The following is a 20946-nucleotide window of genomic DNA, read 5'->3' on the forward strand; positions in this document are numbered from 1 at the left end:
TGGATTTTAGTAGATACGCGCGGAGCCGCGCGTATCCACTAAAATCCTGGATCGGCGCGCGCAAGGCTATCGATTTTGTATAGCCTGCGCGCGCCGAGCCGCGCTGCCTCCCCCCGTTCCCTCCAAGGCCGCTCCGAAATCGGAGCGGCCTTGGAGGGAACTTTCCTTTGCCCTCCCCTCACCTTCCCCTCCCTTCCCCTACCTAACCCACCCGCCCGGCCCTGACTACACCCCCCCCTTACCTTTGTCGGGGGATTTACGCCTCCCGGAGGGAGACGTAAATCCCCGCGCGCCAGCGGGCCTGCTGCGCGCCGGGCCGCGACCTGGGGGCAGGTACGGAGGGCGTGGCCACGCCCCCCGGGCCGTAGCCACGCCCCGTACCCGCCCCCAAAACGCTGCCGACACGCCCCCGGAACGCCGCGACGACCGGGCCCGCCCCCCGACACGCCCCCGACACGCCCCCCTCCGAGAACCCCGGGACTTACGCGAGTCCCGGGGCTCTGCGCGCGCCGGGAGGCCTATGTAAAATAGGCTTCCCGGCGCGCAGGGCCCTGCTCGCCTAAATCCGCCCGGTTTTGGGCGGATTTAGGCGAGCAGGGCTCTGAAAATCTACCCCTAACTGCACTAACCACATCCTCTGCCAACAAATTCAAGAGTTTAATTGTGCGCTGAGTAAAAAAGAACTTTCTCCGATTAGTTTTAAATATGCCACATGCTAACTTCATAGAGTGCCCCCTAGTCTTTCTATTATCTGAAAGAGTAAATAACCGATTCACATCTACCCGTTCTAGACCTCTCATGATTTTAAACACCTCTATCATATCCCCCCTCAGCCGTCTCTTCTCCAAGCTGAAAAGTCCTAACCTCTTTAGTCTTTCCTCATAGGGGAGCTTTTCCATTCCCCTTATCATTTTGGTGGCCCTTCTCTGTATCTTCTCCATTGCAATTCTATCTTTTTTGAGATGCGGCGACCAGAATTGTACACAGTATTCAAGGTGCGGTCTCACCATGGAGCGATACAGAGGCATTGACATTTTCCGTTTTATTCACCATTTCCTTTCTAATAATTCCCAACATTCTGCTTGCTTTTTTGACTGCCGCAGCACACTGAGCCGACGATTTCAATGTGTTATCCACTATGACACCTAGATCTCTTTCTTGGGTAGCATTCATCATGGATGGGAAAGAACTGAACACACCAGCAGATTGTGAAAGTTTCTTATACAGATTGCTGTTTTTATGAGACACTTTGTTGCCTCATAAAGGGAGGGATGGGGTAGAGGAGGACATATCCCAATAAACCACTTACCAGGAAAGTCCGTAGATTTTTGAAAATCAGCTAAAGGGAGGCAGGTACTTTTGTGCTCGTGGATTGTGGCCCGCTATTTATGTGGCTGGGGGTCCGGAGGAGAAACTGTGTGCATCTATTGAAAATTCAGTTACACATGCATGTTTATCTCCTCCAACCCAAACATGCCCCTTTGAATGGCTGCTTTAACTGTGGCTAAATCTAGCCGCTTTGTGTGAAACCTATGCGGTTGTATTTATCCGCTCTGGAGTAAATTTCAGATCCAAGGATCTAAGAGGCTCATTCTGTAACATGGCACAATAATCCTGTTAAAGGTGAATTTTCAAAAGTTGCAAGGGTAAAAATCAGCATACACCCGTGTAAATAGTATAGACTCGCATATATGTCATTTTATAAACCTCAAAATATATGCGTAGGTAAGGATCTGCGAGTAAACATGCTCGTGTATAAAAAGGGGCGGGCCAGGGGTGTTCCAGGGCGGGGCCAGCATTTATGCTTGCAATTTGTTATTTTGTAAGCAGTTTACACATGTACTTTGGCAGCTCACTCATGAATATTTACACCCACTCTGTTGCTTGAGTAAGTGATTATAAATGGCTTAAAAGTGAAACACTGAGTGGGAGGGGGGGAGGTCTGGGTGAAATGGGAGTGGTGAGGCTGAAGAGCCAGGAGGATCTCGTTAACCTGCAGATGGACTGGGCGAACTGGTAGACTAATTGGTAAAATTGATCATTTCATTGCAACGCACATTTTGGAAAAACTCCCGACTTGCACGCATAAAACCCAACTTACAGGAGGGGGTTAATGTGTGTAAATTTATCCATCTAAGTAGCAGCAAAGCTACTTATCCAGATAAGTAGCAGACTTATCCGTCTCTCTTAGCCAGATATGTAGCACTATTTGAGACTTATCCATTTATGTTACTTTTCCGGATAAATAGCACTTTTCAAACCTATCCAGTTATCTGACTTAACCGAGTAAATAGCATTTTCAAGACTTATCTAAGTAGCTACTTAGACGGATAAATTAGAACTTTTCCGGATAAGCACCACCACTTAGCCAGATAAATTGAAACATAGGCAGATAAGTGCAAGATGTGTTTGCGTGCTTGTTTTACAGGAGCAAGCATGTTGTAGGATACACTTACATGTATTTTTTTAACCTGCATATATTATATATGCGCAGGTTATAAAATACAGGTGTGGATTTTCGCGCGTGCAGCTATTTGAAAGTTATCCTCCCTGTGTGTTGCTGTTGCATTGGTGTTTGGTCCTCCTTAAGCTTATTGTGATGGGTGCAGATAATAAGTTTTAATAAAGTAAATTCAAATTCAGTGCAACTTATGGAAAAGCAAATTCATAATTAATCTTTTCATTAAATTCTGATCATCTATATACAGTCACCTTACCTCAAGCTATCCCTTTTCCCGCAAGTACCTTAAAGCAGAGAGCACTGTTAAATTGCCTGTATCAGAGCATGCCTAACAAAATGCACTGTGAAGCTGTAGAATCTGTTGTCAGAGGATGTGGTCAAGGTGACCAGCACAGTGAGGTTTAAAAGAGGTTTGGACAAGTTCCTGGAGGAGAAGTCCACAGCACATTATTAGCCAGGTAGACTAAAAAAAGCTATTCTATCCATGGAAGTGAATAATAGGAATCGGATCTACTTTGTGGGCTCTTCCAGGTTCTTGTGACCTGGATTGGCTACTGTTGGAGGTAGAATGTTTGCATTTCTTGTGTTCATATGCTCTTATGTCTCTTTCTTCACAGTAAAGCAGTGATGGATCAGTTGGTGGACTTGTGCAGCCAGTATCATCTAAATCCAGCCCACCATACTCTGGAACTGAAGTCCAAGGGATCTCAACAACCTTTGAGTTATAAGCCAAATACCTTGATAGGAATGCTGGATGTGGATACAGTCATTCTGAAGGAGAAGGTTCCAGAAGGGAAAACCAGGAAGCCACCTCCTAAGATCCCCGCGGTAAGTGGTATAAAGTCTTTAATAGGACATTTGTATTTTCAGCTTGTGAGGGATTTGCTAGTATCAGTAGGACTTCCTGTTCCATCAATATGTTTGGCTCAAAACTAAGTGTTCCTTTCTTTTTTTTTGGCTTGATTTCAAAGATTTGCTGCTCATCATGCAGTACTAAATAGTAGTTAAACAAGAAAAACATGTCCATTTCTGCCTAGATTGTACTATCACACAACAACACAAAGGTTAGACGTTTAGAGGTAGATATTCAGCCACTATCCGGCTGAGATAGTTAGCCAGATAAATATTTTCAGCTAACTTAGCCAGCTATCTAAAAGTCAGCTGAGCTAGCCGGATAAGTAGCCGAGCCCTGGAGCACCTCCCCCCATCCTGCCCACCACTTAGCCGGATAACTGTTGAGCCGGATAAATAGTTATCCAGCTAAGCAGCAGCCCACTGACCACGGCCAAATATTCAAACAGTGCCACTTAACCGGATAAGTCTGAACTTATCCGGTTAAGTGGCATCGAATATTGATAGTTTATTGTGCATGTTGGCACTTAAATATTGGGCCGGATTTTAAAAGGGTTACGCGCATAACCGGCCTTGCGTGTGCCGGACCTATTTTAAAAAGGCCCGGTGAGGCGCATAAAGCCCTGGGACGCGTATAAGTCCTGGGGCTTGCAAAAAAAAAGGGGGGGGGGGGGCGGGATGTGGGTGGTCCGGGGGCAGGGTGGGGTCAGGCTCCCGGCACAACGGCCATATTTGCTGCTGTCCCAGGGATCGCCTGCCGGCAGTTTGCCGGTGCGCACAACTTGCGCCTGCCTCTGGGCAGGCGCAAAAGGTAAAACACAAATTTGGGGAGGGTTAGAGTAGGGCGGGGGGGTGAAAGGTTAGGGGAAGGGGTGGGAAAGTCATGTTAGGGGAAGGGAATGGGGGAAGGCAGCGCAGCTCGGCATGCGCAAGGGGGTGCACAATTGTGCACGCGCTGGGTAGCACGCGCACATGTAATCCCGCGTGCAACCTTTTAAAATCTACCCCATTATGTCATAGCAATGAAGAGATGTCACCGCAGAAAAGTATGAGAAAAATTCCATTCATTTTTTTTGGGTAAGTGAAGCCTATGCTTTGTAGTTAAAACATTTGGGGCCCAAAATTGAAAGATGGCCGTTCAAGTAACTTAGCCGGATATGAGTTATCCGGCTCACCCACTATCACGGATAAGTCTTACTTATCCGGCTGTCGAGTGCTGAATGCGCTTTCAATATCAGGCCCTTGAACTTCAAAGTAAAGAAATCCTTTCTTTATTGGTGAGTTTTGATGCTAGCTAAACCTTGGCTTTTGCTGTCTATTATGTAATGCATACCTTTAGGCATTCTAATTCAGTATATTAAAAAAAAGCATTTTATGAACTTATTATTTCATGTCTTGATTTAAAGACCGGAAAATCCATGTCATTTTAGCCAGTGTTTCTTGATGACTTCTACAAACTGAATAAGGGTCCTGCAGGATCCTGACAGCTCATATGTTATTACCTTTGGATAAGTTATATGTTAGTCCAATAAAAAGTATATCAACCTGCAAAGAATTCAGCCTTATAAAGAATTAACATATTTCTTGATAATTTTTTTTCTTTAAATTTTTTTTAAATATATTTCAAAAAACATAACAATATAATAATGCCACCAGCGCTAACTACCGTATACAAAGCAAACTCCTTTATTACTCCTCCTGGGGGCTTCCACATGCTGGGGCAGGCTGCTCCACTCAGGGTAGGCCTCCACGCCCCTTGCTTACTGTAAATCTCCAGCAATTTAACGCATGACAGAAAACCTTGCTTTGTACCCACTTGTCTTGAGATCAAAACACGTTTCTCATTTCTTAAGAAAATAAACTTGCAAAGTTTCGCCCTTTTCCAGCCTCAGCAAAAGCCTGCTTTTCATTCCCCTCCTCCCCTCGCAGGTATTTTCTGTGCGATTCAAATATCATTAAAGGGATGACAATAGCATTCTTTTTCTCCCAGCTTCAGCCCTGCAGCCCTTCTCTTCTGGCCTTTTGTTCCTCTCTTAGTTGTGACTCACAGGTTCTCAGCATTTGGTAGGGGAGCTCGGGCTGTGGCAGAAAGTGAGATCAGCCACCCGAGCGCACCTTCGGCGAGAGACGCTTTCTCTGTTCAAGCAGCCTGGCCGTCCCAGCCCCCGCCATCACACGAACGAGTCACTGGGTTTGAACGAATGGGGATCAGGTGAAAGGGCGAGAAAGACCAACCCTCTTAGCACAGTGCGTGCCGCTGACTTGTCGCTGTGGAGGGTTGGGACTGAGGGTCGTCTTGCCTTTGCTCTTCCAGGTCTCCGTGAGACTGGTGGTGAATTTCCAGAGGACGCAGAAGACCGTAGTGAGAGTGAGTCCCCTGGTGCCCTTGCGGGATATTCTCCCCGTCATCTGCGACAAGTGTGAGTTCCAGCGGGAGCACGTCGTACTGCTGAGGGACGAGCTCTCCCGGGAGCGGCTGCCCCTCTCAGAGACCCTGAATGAGCTGGGTATAAAGGAACTGTACGCCTGGAACAGCCGGAAAGGTGAGTCCTGGCAAATGGTCTGTGTAGGGCAATTCTCTCTGTGTGTGTACTGCGTAGCCTCATCTGTAGGTAAGTCCTCACATGCTGTATGACAAATGAAACTTTAGGTGACATACCATGTTTCTATTTCTAAATACCCCTCTTTCACCCTGCCTGGAGTGTCCTGGCATCTAATGTGTTTTGCTTTTCTCTGTTAAGTCAGGTAGATCATTTCTGTTGCCCTCCCTTCTCCCCGGCCTGCTCCTCTCCTGGTCCCCTTCCCTGTTCTCCTGGCTTCTGTGCTAGGACATCTGGCCACCAGAAGTCAGAAAAATTATACAGAAGAGCCCTAGCAGCAAAGGAACGGATGCCAGTCACAACTCAAGTGGAAATATTATAATGAAAAAGAGAGTGCGAGAGAGAGATAAAAAATAGCAGGGTAAGAAAAAAAGAGAGAGAGAGAGAGAGAGCTGAGAGGCAATAGCTGCTAATGTGAGGGGCAGGTAGTATAAAAGTAGAAGGAAAATAAATAGAAACCTAATTTTTACAGAAAACAAAGCCTTAAGTAATCGAGATGCTGTTAAATAGCATACACTTACACATATGCATTTCAGATTGTGTGTGAATGTATGGTTGGGATGAGGTATGTGTGTGTGTGTGTGTGTGTGAGTGGTGGGGGTGTTCCATTTTACTTTTAAATTGGGAATATAGGTCTGTTCTCAGAGATCAGAGTGATAGCCCAGTGCTATGATCACTATGTCAGTGATGAGAGCTGCTAGCTGGGGCTCCTTGGATCACCGGTGGAGACAGTGGGACCAGGCACCACGCCAAGCGAATCTTAACAGCTGTCAGACAGGCGATGTGTGTGCAGTAAACAGAGCCACAGAGCTGGGGCGAGGGTGGGGTACTTGGGCTATTGTTCTCCCAGTGCCCGACCCTCCAGCACAACAGGTGGCATTGGTGTTATCACCCCAGAGAGATATGCACCTACCTGTAGCTGGGAAAAAGGAGGAGGTGGAGGAAAAAATGTGAGATGCCACGTTCATGCCTTTTGATCCAGAGAGAGGCAGCATTTGATACACTAGAGTCTAGTATGCCTCCCTTGACTCCACTTCAAAAGTTTTATGCATCACATGAAGAAATATTTTATCTGCATAAGCATATATTTAGTTTTGTATGTATGTATGTATGTTTTTGTATGTATGTATGTATATATATATATATATATGTTTATTTATTTAGATTTGTAGTCTGCTTTTTGGCACTTCAAAGCAGATTTCATTCAGATACTTTAAGGTATTTCCCTGTCCCCAGAGGACTCACGATCTAAGGGCCTGATTTGCTAAGGTTTTTCTCCCATTCTGTGTCTATTGGACAAATGCTTGGCAAATCAGGCCCTAAGTTTGTACCTGAGGCAGTGGAGGGTGAAGTATCTTGCCGGAGGTCACAGGGAGCAGCAGTGAAATTTGAAGCCCTGACGTCTCAGGCTCATAGCCTGCTGTTCTATACACTAGGCTACTCCTCCTACATCTACACATAAATATACTGTATATGAGGTTTATATCCAGCCCCAAGTTATCTGGCTAAATACTTGGTCGGATAACCTGAGGGCATTCCGGGGGCAGAGCAAAATTATCTGGCTAGGTTAGCCGGCTGACTTTAGGACTTCCTAAAGTTAGCCAGATAAACTTAACTGGCTAATTTTCTGATAGGTATATTCAGCGGTGTACTCGTGCTGCTGAATATCCTGTATAGGTTAATTAGATAAGACTATCTGGCTGATTCAGCCAGACACACTGCAGCTAAATATTACTCTCATATAGATTTAGATATTGGTATAAATTATTATTACATATAACAAAGTAGTACATGGTGATAGGAACAAGGAGGAAGAAATGAGTATTATATGTTGAGTATCAAAAGAAACTCTATTCACTTGGAGGCTTTATCCTCAGAAGTATTTTGGCAGCTGCCTTTCTGCGTCAGCAGTGTAAGGCGATTATTTTCTTATTTATATTCAGATGTAAACATCACACAGCTATAGAGTTACACCAGTGATCTTGGTGGCTCATTTGAAAGTGAATTGCTCTGGCTAGAAGGCAAGTATAGGAACATAAGAACATAAGATTTGCCATACTGGGTCAGAGAAAAGGTCCATCAAGCTCAGTATCCTGTTTCCAGTAGTGGCCAATCCAGGTCACAAGTACCTGGCAGGATCCCAAAATGTCAACAGATTCCATGCTGCTTATCCCAGGAATAAGTAGTGACTTTTCCCTAAGTTCACCTTAATAATGGTTTATGGGCTTTTCTTCCAGGAGATTCTCCAAACCTTTTTTAAATCCAGCTATACTAATAGCTTTCACCACATCCTCTGGCAACAAATTCCAGAGTTTAATTATGCCTTGAATAAAAATATATTTTCTTCTATTTGTTTTAAATGTATTGCCTAGTAACTTCTTTGCATGTCTCCTAGTCTTTGTACTTTTTGAAAGACTAAACAACTGATTTATGTTTACCCATTCCACTGCACGCATTATTTTATAAACCTCTATCGTATCTCCCCTCAGCCATCTTTTCTTCAAGCTGAAGAGTCCTAACCTCTTTAGCCTTTCCTTATAGGGTAATAGTTCCAACTCCTTTATCATATTGCTTGCCCTTCTCTGTATTTTTTTAATTACATTTTTTGAGATGCAATGACCAGGATTAGTTGTTGTATCTCATCATAGTGAAACAAGCACATTATGATATTCTCTATTTTATTCTCCATTCTTTTCCTAATAATTCCTAACATTCTGTTTGCTTTCTTCGCTACAGCCACTTTCTAAGCATAGGTTGTCATTATATTATTCAGAATAACACATAGATGCTGTTCTTGGGTGGTGACTCCCAAAGTGGAACCTTGTATTGTATAGCTATAATTTGGCTTGTTATGTGCATGCCCTTGTTCTTGTCCACATTAAATGTCATCTGCCATTTGGATGCCCAATCTCCCAGTCTTGTAAGATCCTCATGCAATTTCTCACAATCCTCTTGTGATTTAACAACTTTGAATAATTTTGTATCATCATCAGATTTGATCACCTCACTCGTTCCCATCTCTAGGATATTTATAACTTTTTAAAAAGCAGTGGTCCCCATACAGATCCCTGAGGCATTCAACTGTTTTCTCCAAGGACAAACAGGATGTTAGTCCTCACATCAGCCGATGGAGGCCGGCACGGAAAACTTTTGTCAAAGTTTCTAGAAATTTTGACTGGCACACTGAGCATGCCCAGCATGCCACTAACCACGCATCCATGCTGGTCCCTCTTCAGTCTTTTCCTTTCCGTGAATGGGTTGCCTCGTGGTTGTGGAACTCGCACTTTTTTTGGCTGTTTTGCAGTTTTTGAGGTTTTTCCCTTCTACACATTGCATAGGATTCCTTGCAAATTTTTCTTTGGGTCCACTTGTGCAATCTGGTAAGTTCTTCGTACATTTGTGGTTGATTGCCGATGGCCTCCTCACCTGGTGTCCGCCAACCATCGTCCGCGCGCCGAGTTCTTTTTGCAATGGTGGTATCCCCAGTACCCCCTGCACTATGTCCATCACAGACCTCCATGAGGTCTGCGTCCTCTGCCTGGGGGCATCCCACAAAGTCCACTGTTGTAACCTCTGTGCCCAGATGACCCCTAAGGGTCGTCGGGCATGTCTTGATAAGATGGAAAGATTATTCGGATCCAAAAGATCGGATCCGCTATCGGCTTAGGGGACTTCCACCCCACTCAGGAAGGAGGTCCCGGTCTTGACCCCATTGGAGTGGCCCCCTCATCCATCTGACCCCGAGTTAGGAGGCAGGGACTGGCTGCAGTCTTTGTTGTCCCATTTCCGGTCGGGTTCCTCAGCATCAGTTCTGGGCAAAGACTGTGGTGACCATCGAGAAAGATCAAAGAAACATTGACATTGGTCATCGTCTTCTAAGCCAGACCATGTACAAGCATCGGCGTCGGTGCCTCCCACAAAGTGATCTCGGGCGGAGGAAGCGATTTGCTCCGACCTCTCTGATACCTCCAGGTGGCCTCCACTGACACTGATGGAGAGCTCGGTGCCCCCCAGTGCTCCGGGGGACGTCTCAATTCCACCTTCTCCTCCTCAAGCCATTTTATCCTCAGCTGCCTTTGAGGAGGAAATAGAGAGGCACGTGTGGTTGGTGGTCAGCTGGGCCCTGCAGGGCTTTGAGCATCCGGTTCTACTGGGACCGCCGCCACCGCAGGAGCCAACTCCACTGGTGCTTGCGCCATTATTGGAATGGCTCGATATGCTGCTCGGTGTTCTACCAATGCAACCAGCACCGATGCCCCAAGCCCCTTTGCGGCCAAAGGGAGCATCGCTGCCACTGCCATCGGGCCCAATCCGGTGAGCGATTTCTCAGAGGAGGAAGGGCCATCGGGTTTGCTGACGTCTCAGTGACGCATGGTGCTCCACCACCTCCCGGCTAACCCAGGGCCATCAGGGTTGGTGCTGTCAGTGCCTTTGATTCCCCCATTCCCCCCAACACCATTGGATCCGACTGCATTTTTACGGCCTCGAGGCCTACTGATGCCCTCAGTTCCTCCCTCGGTGCCTTCAAGGCCCATGCTTCAGATGTAGTTGGGTCTTCGACTATCTGCGTCCCCAGAGGGACACAGTGAACGGGAGGCCCCTTTTGACCCCTGGAAAGGGGAGGCGTCCATGTCCTCCACTGAGGAATTGGAGGATTTACCTTCCGAACCCTCTCCACCTGAGGAATGGAGGAAATCTCCCCTGGAGGATCTCTTCTTTGTGGGGTACGTAAAAGCCATGGCAGAATCAGTACCTTGTCAGCTTTTAACTGAGCAAGACACTAGGCACAGGATGCTTGAGATTCTGCAATTCATGGATACCCCAAAGGAGGTAATGGTGGTGCCAGTCCATGATATTTATTTATTTATTTTATTTATTTCTTTTATATACCGACGTTCGATCGAGATATCACATCGGTTTCCAGATAACTAAAAGAATAGGGTAGTAACAGCCCTATTTTACATTATAACATTGTAATAAATATAATAAATTATAACATTGTAATACATATAACGAATTATAACAGAAATAACAGGATTACATGGAACATTTGATTATAGTATATAACATATGTACATAAATGACTTGTTGATGAGGATAATTTATGGTTAAGGATAGCAGGGAGGGTTGAAAGGGGGGAGGAGGGGGGGGGAAGGTGGGAGGAAGGTGGGAGGAAGATATCTTCAAAGAGCTGGTGGGCCCGCCTTTGGGAGCACCCCATCTCAGTGCCACCGGTGAACTGTAAGACAGATGCAGTTTATTTAGTCCAGCCTACCACCGATTTTGAGCACCGACAGCTCCCCAACCAATCGGTGGTGGTAGAATCAGCCCTGAAGAAGGCGAAGAGGATCCGCACCCATGCCTCATCCCCTCAGGGAGGGAGTATAGAACCCTTGATGCCCTGGGCCACCGTGTTTTTCAGGGCGCAATGTTAACTGCCCGAATTGCTTGTTACCAGTTATATATAGGTCAGTACTCCTGGAAGTTGTAGAAATAGTCCCTGGAGTTCAGTGAATGCCTGCCACAGCAATTCCAGGAGAATTTCCAAAAGACTGTACAGCAAAGCCTTGAGTGCGACAAGCACGAAGTCCGCTCTGCTTTTGATGTCTTCGAGACAGCTATGAGAACAGCTGTGGTGGGCATCGGGGCTTGGTGGGTGGCGTGGCTATGTGCCTCAGATCTACGCCCTGAAGTCCAGGACTGCCTGGCTGATTTGCCATGTACGGGGGAAAATCTGTTTGGAGACAGAATCAGGGAGGGAGTGGTACAACTGAAGGACTATCAAGAGACCCTTCAGTAATTGTCAGCCAGTAATTCTGACATCCAGCTTCCCTAGAAGCCCCCTCGGCAATACCCGAAGAAGCCCTTTTACAGGCCTCAAAAATACTACCCGCCAGCACCAAGGTCCATGCCTCAATGGCCTTCTCCCAGAGCAAGGCCAAGACAACCTCGGATGCCTCGGACAACCACAGTTCCACCGCAGAACCCCGCCACAAGATTTTGACTGGCAGCCAGGGAGCATAAACCAGCCCTCTCCGCAGGGCGCCGACACCCCCAATCAGGGGTCGGCTCCAGCTGTTCGCAGATCTATTGACCTTTGGGTCCTGTCCATTGTGCATCAGGGTTACAAGTTGCATTTCCAGAGAGTTCCACCCTGCTCACCTCCATGTCCCCAGTGGAGAGCAACAGGGGATTTACAGATACTTCAGGTAGAACTCTCTGCCCTCGTACTGGCTCAAGCAGTCAAACCCATTCCGTCCAGTCAGCAGGGCGAGGGGGTTCTACTCCAGGTATTTTTTAATCCTCAAGAAAACAGGCGGCATCCGGCCCGTTCTTGACCTGAGGGCCTTAAACTGTTTTTTGGTGAAGGAAAAGTTCAGAATGGTCTCGCTGGGCACCCTGATTCCCCCTTTTCAAAGCAGGAGACTGGCTCTGCTCCTTCGATCTAAAATACACTTACGCCCATATCCCCATCTTTCAGGATGATCACCAGTACCTATGATTTCTTATCAACAAGAATCACTATCAGAATTGCGTTCTGCCCTTTGGCCTGCCATTCGCGCCCCATGTCTTTACCAAATGTCTGGAGGTTGTTGGAGCCTATCTTTGGAGATGGGAGATTCATGTTTTCCTAAACCTCGACAATTGGCTTATCAAGAGCAACTCCAGACAAGGGGCACAGAGTGGCATACGCATCACGATCCAAAGTTTGGAAACTCTGGGATTTCTGATCAACTATCCAAAATCCCACCTCCATCCATCCTTGAAATGGGACTTCATTGGAGCTCGATTGGACACTGTCCAGGTGAAGGCTTTTCTGCTCGAGTGGTCTCCAATTGCTCCCATGTCTCGGCACACTAGTTTTTCCGCTTGCTGGGCCACATGGCGGCGATGGGGCATGTCACTCTCTTTGCTCGAGTGCACATGCACAGAGCGCAGTGGACGTTGCGTTCTCAATGGTGTCAGGCTACCCAAGACCTACGTGCTCTTATCCTAATCACCTCACTGTTACAACAATCTCTCCAGTGATGGGCGACCCCCCTCAAATCTGGAGTGGGGAGCCTCCTTTTGGAGCCCACAACCCCAGGCCTCCCTCACCACCGATGTGTCTTGAATGGGGTGGGGAGCACATGTTGCGGGACTCCACGCCCAGAGGCTTTGGTCCGTGCAGGAATCGCAGTCCCAGATCAACCTCTTGGAGCTGCAAGTGATTCGGTACGCCCTACAGGTGTTCCAAGAGCAGCTCCTGAACATGGTGGTTCTTGTTCAGATCAACTATCAGGTAGCTATATGGTATCTGAACAAACAGGGGGGAATGGGATCCTTCACCTTCTGTCAGGGGGCAGTCCACATTTGGTCGTGGGCCATCGACCATGGCATCACTCTCAGGGCAGTGTACCTCCCGGGTGTGGACAACACCCTAGCAGACTCCTTGAGCCATGAGAACATAAGAACATGCCATACTGGGTCAGACCAAGGGTCCATCAAGCCCAGCATCCTGTCTCCAACAGTGGCCAATCCAGGCCATAAGAACCTGGCAAGTACCCCAAAACTAAGTCTATTCCATGTTACCGTTGCTAGTAATAGCAGTGGCTATTTTCTAAGTCAACTTAATTAATAGCAGGTAATGGACTTCTCCTCCAAGAACTTATCCAATCCTCTTTTAAACACAGCTATACTAACTACACTAACCACATCCTCTGGCAACAAATTCCAGAGTTTAATTGTGCGTTGAGTAAAAAAGAACTTTCTCCGATTAGTTTTAAATGTGCCACATGCTAACTTCATGGAGTGCCCCCTAGTCTTTCTATTATCCGAAAGAGTAAATAACTGATTCACAACTACCTGTTCTAGACCTCTCATGATTTTAAACACCTCTATCATATCCCCCCTCAGCCGTCTCTTCTCCAAGCTGAAAAGTCCTAACCTCTTTAGTCTTTCCTCATAGGGGAGCTGTTCCATTCCCCTTATCATTTTGGTAGCTCTTCTCTGAACCTTCTCCATCACAATTATATCTTTTTTGAGATGTGGCGACCAGAATTGTACACAGTATTCATAATGCCTCTGTATCACCATGGAGTGATACAGAGGCATTATGACATTTTCCGTTTTATTCACCATTCCCTTTCTAATAATTCCCAACATTCTGTTTGCTTTTTTAACTGCCGCAGCACACTGAACCGACGATTTCAATGTGTTATCCACTATAACGCCTAGATCTCTTTCTTGGGTTGTAGCACCCAAGATGGAACCCAACATTGTGTAACTATAGCATGGGTTATTTTTCCCTATATGCATCACCTTGCACTTATCCACATTAAATTTCATCTGCCATTTGGATGCCCAATTTTCCAGTCTCACAAGGTCTTCCTGCAATTTATCACAATCTGCTTGAGATTTAACTACTCTGAACAATTTTGTATCATCTGCAAATTTGATTATCTCACTCGTCGTATTTCTTTCCAGATCATTTATAAATATACTAGCCGTTAAGCCCGTAACAACAGGCTACATTTAAATTTTTTTTTTCGGTCCATTTCCTTCCCACTTCCTCCCCCCTCTAGTCTCCCTCCCCCCTCCCCTCACTCTCTCCTCCCTCCCCCCCCACCCCCCACTCTCTCCTCCCTCCCCCCCACCCCCCACTCTCTCCTCCCTCCCCCCCACCCCCCACTCTCTCCTCCCTCCCCCCACTCTCATCTCCCTCCCCCCACCTCACTCTCACCTCCCTCCCCTCTCCTCCCATCTCCCCCACTCTCCTCCCTCCTCTCAGCTCACTCCCCCTCTCTCAATCCCCTCCCCTTTCAGCTCATCCACACCCGGAAGACAGGGGGGTGTCCCTCCCTTGCGCGCGTGCTGCCGCCGCCGCTACTATTGCTCCTCCCTCCCTCACGCGCGTCGCCGCCGCTGCTCCTCCCGCTTCTGCTTGTTGTTGTTGTCGTCGCCGCCGCCGCTGCTTCTGCTCGTTGCTGCTGCCGCCGCTGCCGCTCCTGCTCCTAAGGAGCAGGCGCCATTTTTTTTTTCGGGCACGCTCCGCTCTGGCCGACGTGCTGCCCGCGCATGCGTGGTAGAGTTGTTCTCTGCTGCGCATTTGCGGCACGTCGGTCAGGGCTCCCTTATCTAGTAGATTGAAAAGTAAGGGTCCCAAAACAGATCCCTGAGGAACTCCACTGCCCACTCCCTTCCACTGAGAAAATTGTTCATTTAATCCTACTCTCTGTTTCCTGTCTTTTAACCAGTTTGCAATCCACGATAGGACATCGCCACCTATCCCATGACTTTTTACTTTTCCTAGAAGCCTCTCATGAGGAACTTTGTCAAACACCTTCTGAAAATCCCAGACATAAACCTCTTCGCTTCCTTGGAAAATAGGAAGGTGGACTGCTTCTGCTCCCTAGGCTGGAGATACAGCAGATCGATGGCGGATGCTTTTTCAATTCAGTGGGGCACCGGGCTGCTGTACGCTTAGCCGCCCCTTCTTCTCATCTCAAAAACACTCCGGAAGCTGCAGCAGGATCAGGGCTCCATGATCCTGATCGCCCCCTTTTGGACCCGCAGGTCAGGTTCCCTATGGAACTTGGCCTTGCGCCCCCCGATCAGATTGGGGACGGCTCCAGACCTAATCACCCAGGACCAGGGCAGGCTCCGTCACCCCAACCTACAAGCCCTGGCTCTCAAGGCTTAGATGTTGACCGGGTGACTGTGCAGGCCCTTGGCCCTTCGGAAGGTGTATCGCGTGTTATTCTGGAGTCCAGAAAACCCTCTATCAGGAAATCTTACAATCTGAAGTGGAAAAGGTTTTCAACTTGGTGCGAGGGATGCAGTCTGGATCCCTTCTCTTGCTCCCCTCTAGCACTCTTAGACTACCTATTGTTCCTCTCCGAATCTGGCCTGCATCAGTGAGGGTTCACCTGAGTGCCTTTGGGACATACCATCGGGGTACGGATGGTACTGCGATCTCTTCTCATCCACTCGTGGGGCGATTTATGAGGGGCTTATTACAATTAAAGCCCCCCCTCTGGTGGTTTCCTGGGATCTCAACGTTGTCTTGTCGCAACTCATGAAATCTCTGTTTGAACAATTGCAATCTTGCAACCTAAAATACCTTTCCTGGAAGGTTATCTTCTTGGTTGCGGTTACATGAGCTCACAGGGTTTGTGAACTGCAAGCTCTGGTTGTTGTATCCACCTTATACAAAGTTTTGTCACGACAAGGTGGTCCTGTGAACGCACCCGAAGTTCCTTCCCAAGGTGGTTTCAGAATTCCATCTCAACCAATCCATTGTATTGTCTTCTTTTTTCCCAAGGCCTCATGCTCACCAGGGTGAACGTCTCTACACACACTAGATTGCAAGAGGGAGCTGGCTTTTTACTTGGAACGGATGGTGCCTCACCGCCTCTCCACTCAACTTTTCATCTCCTTCGACAAAAACAGATTAGAGGTCACTGTCTCTAAGCAGACCTTATCCCATTGCCTTCTGCCATGTACAGGCGGGCTTACAGCTTTACGGTCACATAAGGGCTCACTCCATTTGGGCCATGTCCGTCTTGGTGGCTCATTTGCATGCAGTTCCCATTCACGAAATTTGCAGAGCAGCGACCTGGAGTTCCCTCCACATATTCACGTCCCATTATTGCCTGGACAAGGATGGCCGGCAGGACAGTTGTTTCGGACTGTCCTCCGTAATCTCTTCCAGCCCTGAAAACCCAACTCTCCCTCCGTGGCCCCTGTACTTAGGTGCAGGCCTTCTCCTCTGGTTGCTGCAGCACTAGTTGTTGTGCATGTTGGCACCTGTTCTCTGCTGCACATGATGGGAGCGGCCTGAAGCTACTTAATCACCATGTGTGAGGACTACCATCCTGCTTGTCCTTGGAGAAAGCAGAGTTGCTTACCTGTAACAGGTGTTCTCCAAGGAGAGCAGGATGTTAGTCCTCACGAAACTCGCCCGCCACCCCACAGAGTTGTTTTTTCTCTCAGTTTGTTATTTTCTTTTTCACAAACTCTGTTATAAGACTGAAGAGGGACCCCACGTGGACGCGTGGTAAGCAGCATGCTGGGCATGCTCAGTGTGCCAGTCGAAGGTTCTAGAAAAACGTTTTGCGTGCCGGGCTCCATCAGATGATGTCACCCATGTGTGAGGACTACCATCCTGCTGTACTTCGAGAACAAGGTAGCAACTCTGCTTTCCTTTCTCCACTGAGAAAACTGACCATTTATTCCTACTCTCTGTTTTCTATCATTTAACTAGTTCTCAATCCACAATAGAACACTGCCTCTTATCTTGTGGCTTTTTAATTTCCTCAAGAATCTCTTATGAGGTACTTTATCAAATTCTTTCTGAAAATCCAGATAAACTATATCAACTGGCTCGCCTTTATCATGTTTATTCACGCCTTTAAAAAATTATAACAGCTTGGTGAGGCAAGACTTCCCTTGGCTAAATCCACATTGGCTTTGTTCCATTAAACTATGACTATTTATATGTTCAGTAATTTTGTTCTTTACAGTAGTTTCAACCATTCTTTTTCTGCACTGACATTAGACTCACTGGTCCATAGATTCCTGTTTCACCCTGGAACCCTTTTTCAAAATTGGGGTTATGTTGGCTATGGCCACCCTTCAGTCTTCAGCTGATATTAATGATAGTTTACAGATTACTAATAGTAGGTCTGCAATTTCATTTTTCAGTTCTTTAAGCACTCTGGAATGTATTCTGTCAGGTGATTTGCTACTCTTTAATTTGTCATTTTGCCATATTACATTTTCCAGATTCACTGAGATTTGTTTCCATTCCCCTGAATTATCACTTCTGGCATGGGAATCTGCCTTACATCCTCCTCAATGAACACTGAAGCAAATAATTAGTTTAATCTCTCTGCTATGGCCATGTTCTCCCTTAGTGTTCCTTTTAGCCCTTGACCATCTAATGCAGAGGGGGGCTTGAACAATCTTGAAAGGGGGCACATTGGCTGCCCAATCAGGAAAGAAAAAAAAATGGCTATGCAGTTCAGTCTCAAGTGCCGTGGAAGTGCTGCAGATTCAGGAGCGAGAGAGCCTCCAGAACATAGTGACTTTGGCTTCTTGGAAGTGATTCTTGGCTGCCCATTCCTAGCACACTACTTTATAAAGGTGGTTGTATTTTGATAATTTCTGAACTTCGAAGAGCTAATCTAGCTGAGCACACTAGTCATTTGTAACTAGATTAGAGAAGTTCTCACTAGAATAGAGAGAAGCTACAGTAACCATCTGATACCATCAATCTCCCAAAGGACACATTTATTCTTTTGTAAATATTATTTAGCTGTTGTTTTTAACCTTGGTTCCTTAAGGAAGAGGGGCTTATCAGAGGGTCAAGTATATCTTTATGTGTTTGTCCTCCTCTTTCAATTTTCTCAGCAGCTAGACTATGCAGGTAGGACATCTGATCTTTGTTCCTTTCAAAGTTGGTGAATGATGTGTGTGAGAGGGAGAGACGGGGAGGGAGAGATGCACAGAAAGGGGGCAAAGTTGATAATTTGGTCATAAGAAATGTATACAGGCAAATGTCAATACATCATATCTCGAGAATCGACAGCCCAGTTCTCAAGAAATGTTGTATCTGCATTATGTAGCATGGTCTTTAATTGACATAATAGGAATGTCAGTAACTGCTTAGTTACTGATTGTTTACATGACAACACAGAAACATAAAAACATAGAAATGACGGCAGAAAAGGATCAAATGGTCCATCCAGTCTGCCTAGTAAGCTTTTGGTAATATCTGCTGTGCCTTCTAGGTTACACTGTGCTTATCAGATTCCCACAACATAAAAATCAAGGCCCTCATTAGTTGCTGTTTGAATCCAATTCCTCGTTATGCCTTGCTGTTGAAGCAGAAAGCAATGTTTGAGTTGTATTAACAGTATCAAGGCTTTTTGGTTAAGGGTAGTAACCGCCACATCAGCAAGTTACCCCATACTTGTTTTTCCAGACCGTAAAACTAGGGGCCCTCGTTGGTCGCTGTATGAATCCAATTCTCCTTTTCTCCCTACAGTTGAAGCAGAGAGCAATGATAGAGTTGCATCAACAGTATCAAGGCTTATTGAATAACAGATAGTAACCACTGCACCAGCAAGTTACCCCCATGCACTCTTTTCTTCATTTCCATCCTTTAGCCTTTAGGGATCCACAATATGTATTCCATGCCCTTTTGAATTCTTTCACTGTTTTGGTTTTCACCACCTCTTCTGGAAGGACATTCCAGGCATCCACCACCACCATCCACAACACAGTGGTTTCAATCACTATCATTTGTATCAGGTGGTATTTCATATGAAACTGTGCTTTGCATCGCATTTTGCTTCAGTTTGGAATTATTGGTATCCTAAGCCTGATTAGTATTACTTGTGTACAGTGGAAGTTCAGCATAATTAAAGTGTTAGAAATTGAATGGAAGGATGGAAGAATATGTTGCTTTTCTAAATGATCGACTCTGCTGTTTTGTCTTTGAGTATATTTCCCAATTGGTTGTATATGGAAAGCTTCAAATATATCCATTGGTAGATATATTGCTTTTTCTATTGTTTCATTATGGTGGCTGATTCTGTATTTAATATTTTTCTTACATTAGTATGTAGTTTGTACATCACTTAGGGCATCAAGCATTAGAGATTAACAGATTTTAAATAAAGATAATACTGAGGTGGATATTCAAAGGGTTTGTAGTAGCTGTTACGCTTGCCAATCACAGGAACCCGTGACCGGCCTCGCTCACCTGACGAGGCTTCGGGTCAGCTCCGGGCCTCCTGGTTGCGGCGGGGAGCTGCCGCCGTCAATCCGCAGCCCTTCCACCATCATCCTGATGCTGCTTCCTCCTCCGGAGCTGCTACTGAGTGCCCGCGGCTCTGCCGCAGTCGTCCCAACGCTGCTTCCTTCTTCACCTCCCTACGGGTGCGCGCACACGCCCCTCCTCTACATTTAAAGAGACCACAGCAGGAAAGTACCAGCGGCCCCCTACTGATGACCTCACTGCCCTGGGACTATTTAAAGCAAGTCCTTGCCTACTTGCTTTAAATAGTCCAGGGGCAATAGGTCTCCCCGCAAAGAGTAGTTGTTTGCCATTCCTGTGTCTCTGGATTCCTGTGTTCCCATATTCCTGTGTTCCTGAGTTCCTGTTCCAGTGTTCCTGTCTTCCTGCCTCCTGTGTTCCTCATCCTGCTTCTTCTTTTTTATTATTATTTATAATGTATTCTCAATTTCAACAAAATTTAACAAGACAAATTCTTGTAATAGAAAATCTGAAAAGGCATAAGAAATATATAACAAATATTCATATATAATATGTCTTACAAGTATTGCCAAATTCAGATCAAGTTCCTTATCTGGGAGAGGCCTTACACAATTTCAAGAAAATATATTACTACAATCATTAAGCATGAAGAGAACGGAGTAGCAAGGGAGGGTATTTAATTTTCGGATTCTTACGCTGTAATGACAGTCATAGGTCGTCGAGACAAAAGTCATTATTCAGCTGGTTGCTTGTTTGCTAGGAATAAAAACAATTGAGCAGGTTAATAAAATATGAGTCACCTTTATACTTAATGTAACATTTACATGGAAACTTAAGAAAAAACTTGCTCCGACTTGCAAGGCTCTGGGTTTCAAAATCAGGAATTGCTGACGTCATTTCTGAGCCTGTTTTGCAACATCAGGAAATACTCTTACTTGAAGATTCAAAAAAGGCTTGTGCCTGAAGAAAAGGTGCAGAATCCAATCTGTGTCTGGCTCAAGGACAAAAGTGACCACAAGAGTAGCAGGTGAAACTTATTCTATAACTGATTGCTCCAGAATTGCTAATAGGTTATCCATTTCCAATGCAGGATCCTGTTGTGATGGTATTGCGAGATCTCTTCTAAAATTCAGTACATAGAATGCTTTAGAAATTAGTGGTAATGCTTGCTCAGAAATCTTCAAAATGTCCAAAAAATACCTTTTAACCATATCCTTCGGTGTAATTAGAGAGTTTTTAGGAAAATTTATGACTCTTAAGTTTTGATT

General features: G+C 46.1%; 1 protein-coding gene across 7 annotated transcripts in view; it reads left to right on the top strand.

The window, feature by feature from the left end:
* The window catches only part of COBL (cordon-bleu WH2 repeat protein), a 438118-nt gene that overhangs the window by 220159 nt on the left and 197013 nt on the right, over positions 1-20946 (top strand). For all 7 annotated transcript variants that reach the window (XM_029589712.1, XM_029589714.1, XM_029589716.1 and 4 more), the window contains 2 exons: positions 3079-3289; positions 5628-5856. In XM_029589712.1, the coding sequence (XP_029445572.1) occupies positions 3079-3289; positions 5628-5856 (440 nt within the window). The remainder of the gene's footprint in view (positions 1-3078; positions 3290-5627; positions 5857-20946) is intronic.

This window comes from Rhinatrema bivittatum, chromosome 2, assembly GCF_901001135.1.
Source record: "Rhinatrema bivittatum chromosome 2, aRhiBiv1.1, whole genome shotgun sequence".
Taxonomy (NCBI): Eukaryota; Metazoa; Chordata; class Amphibia; order Gymnophiona; family Rhinatrematidae; genus Rhinatrema; species Rhinatrema bivittatum.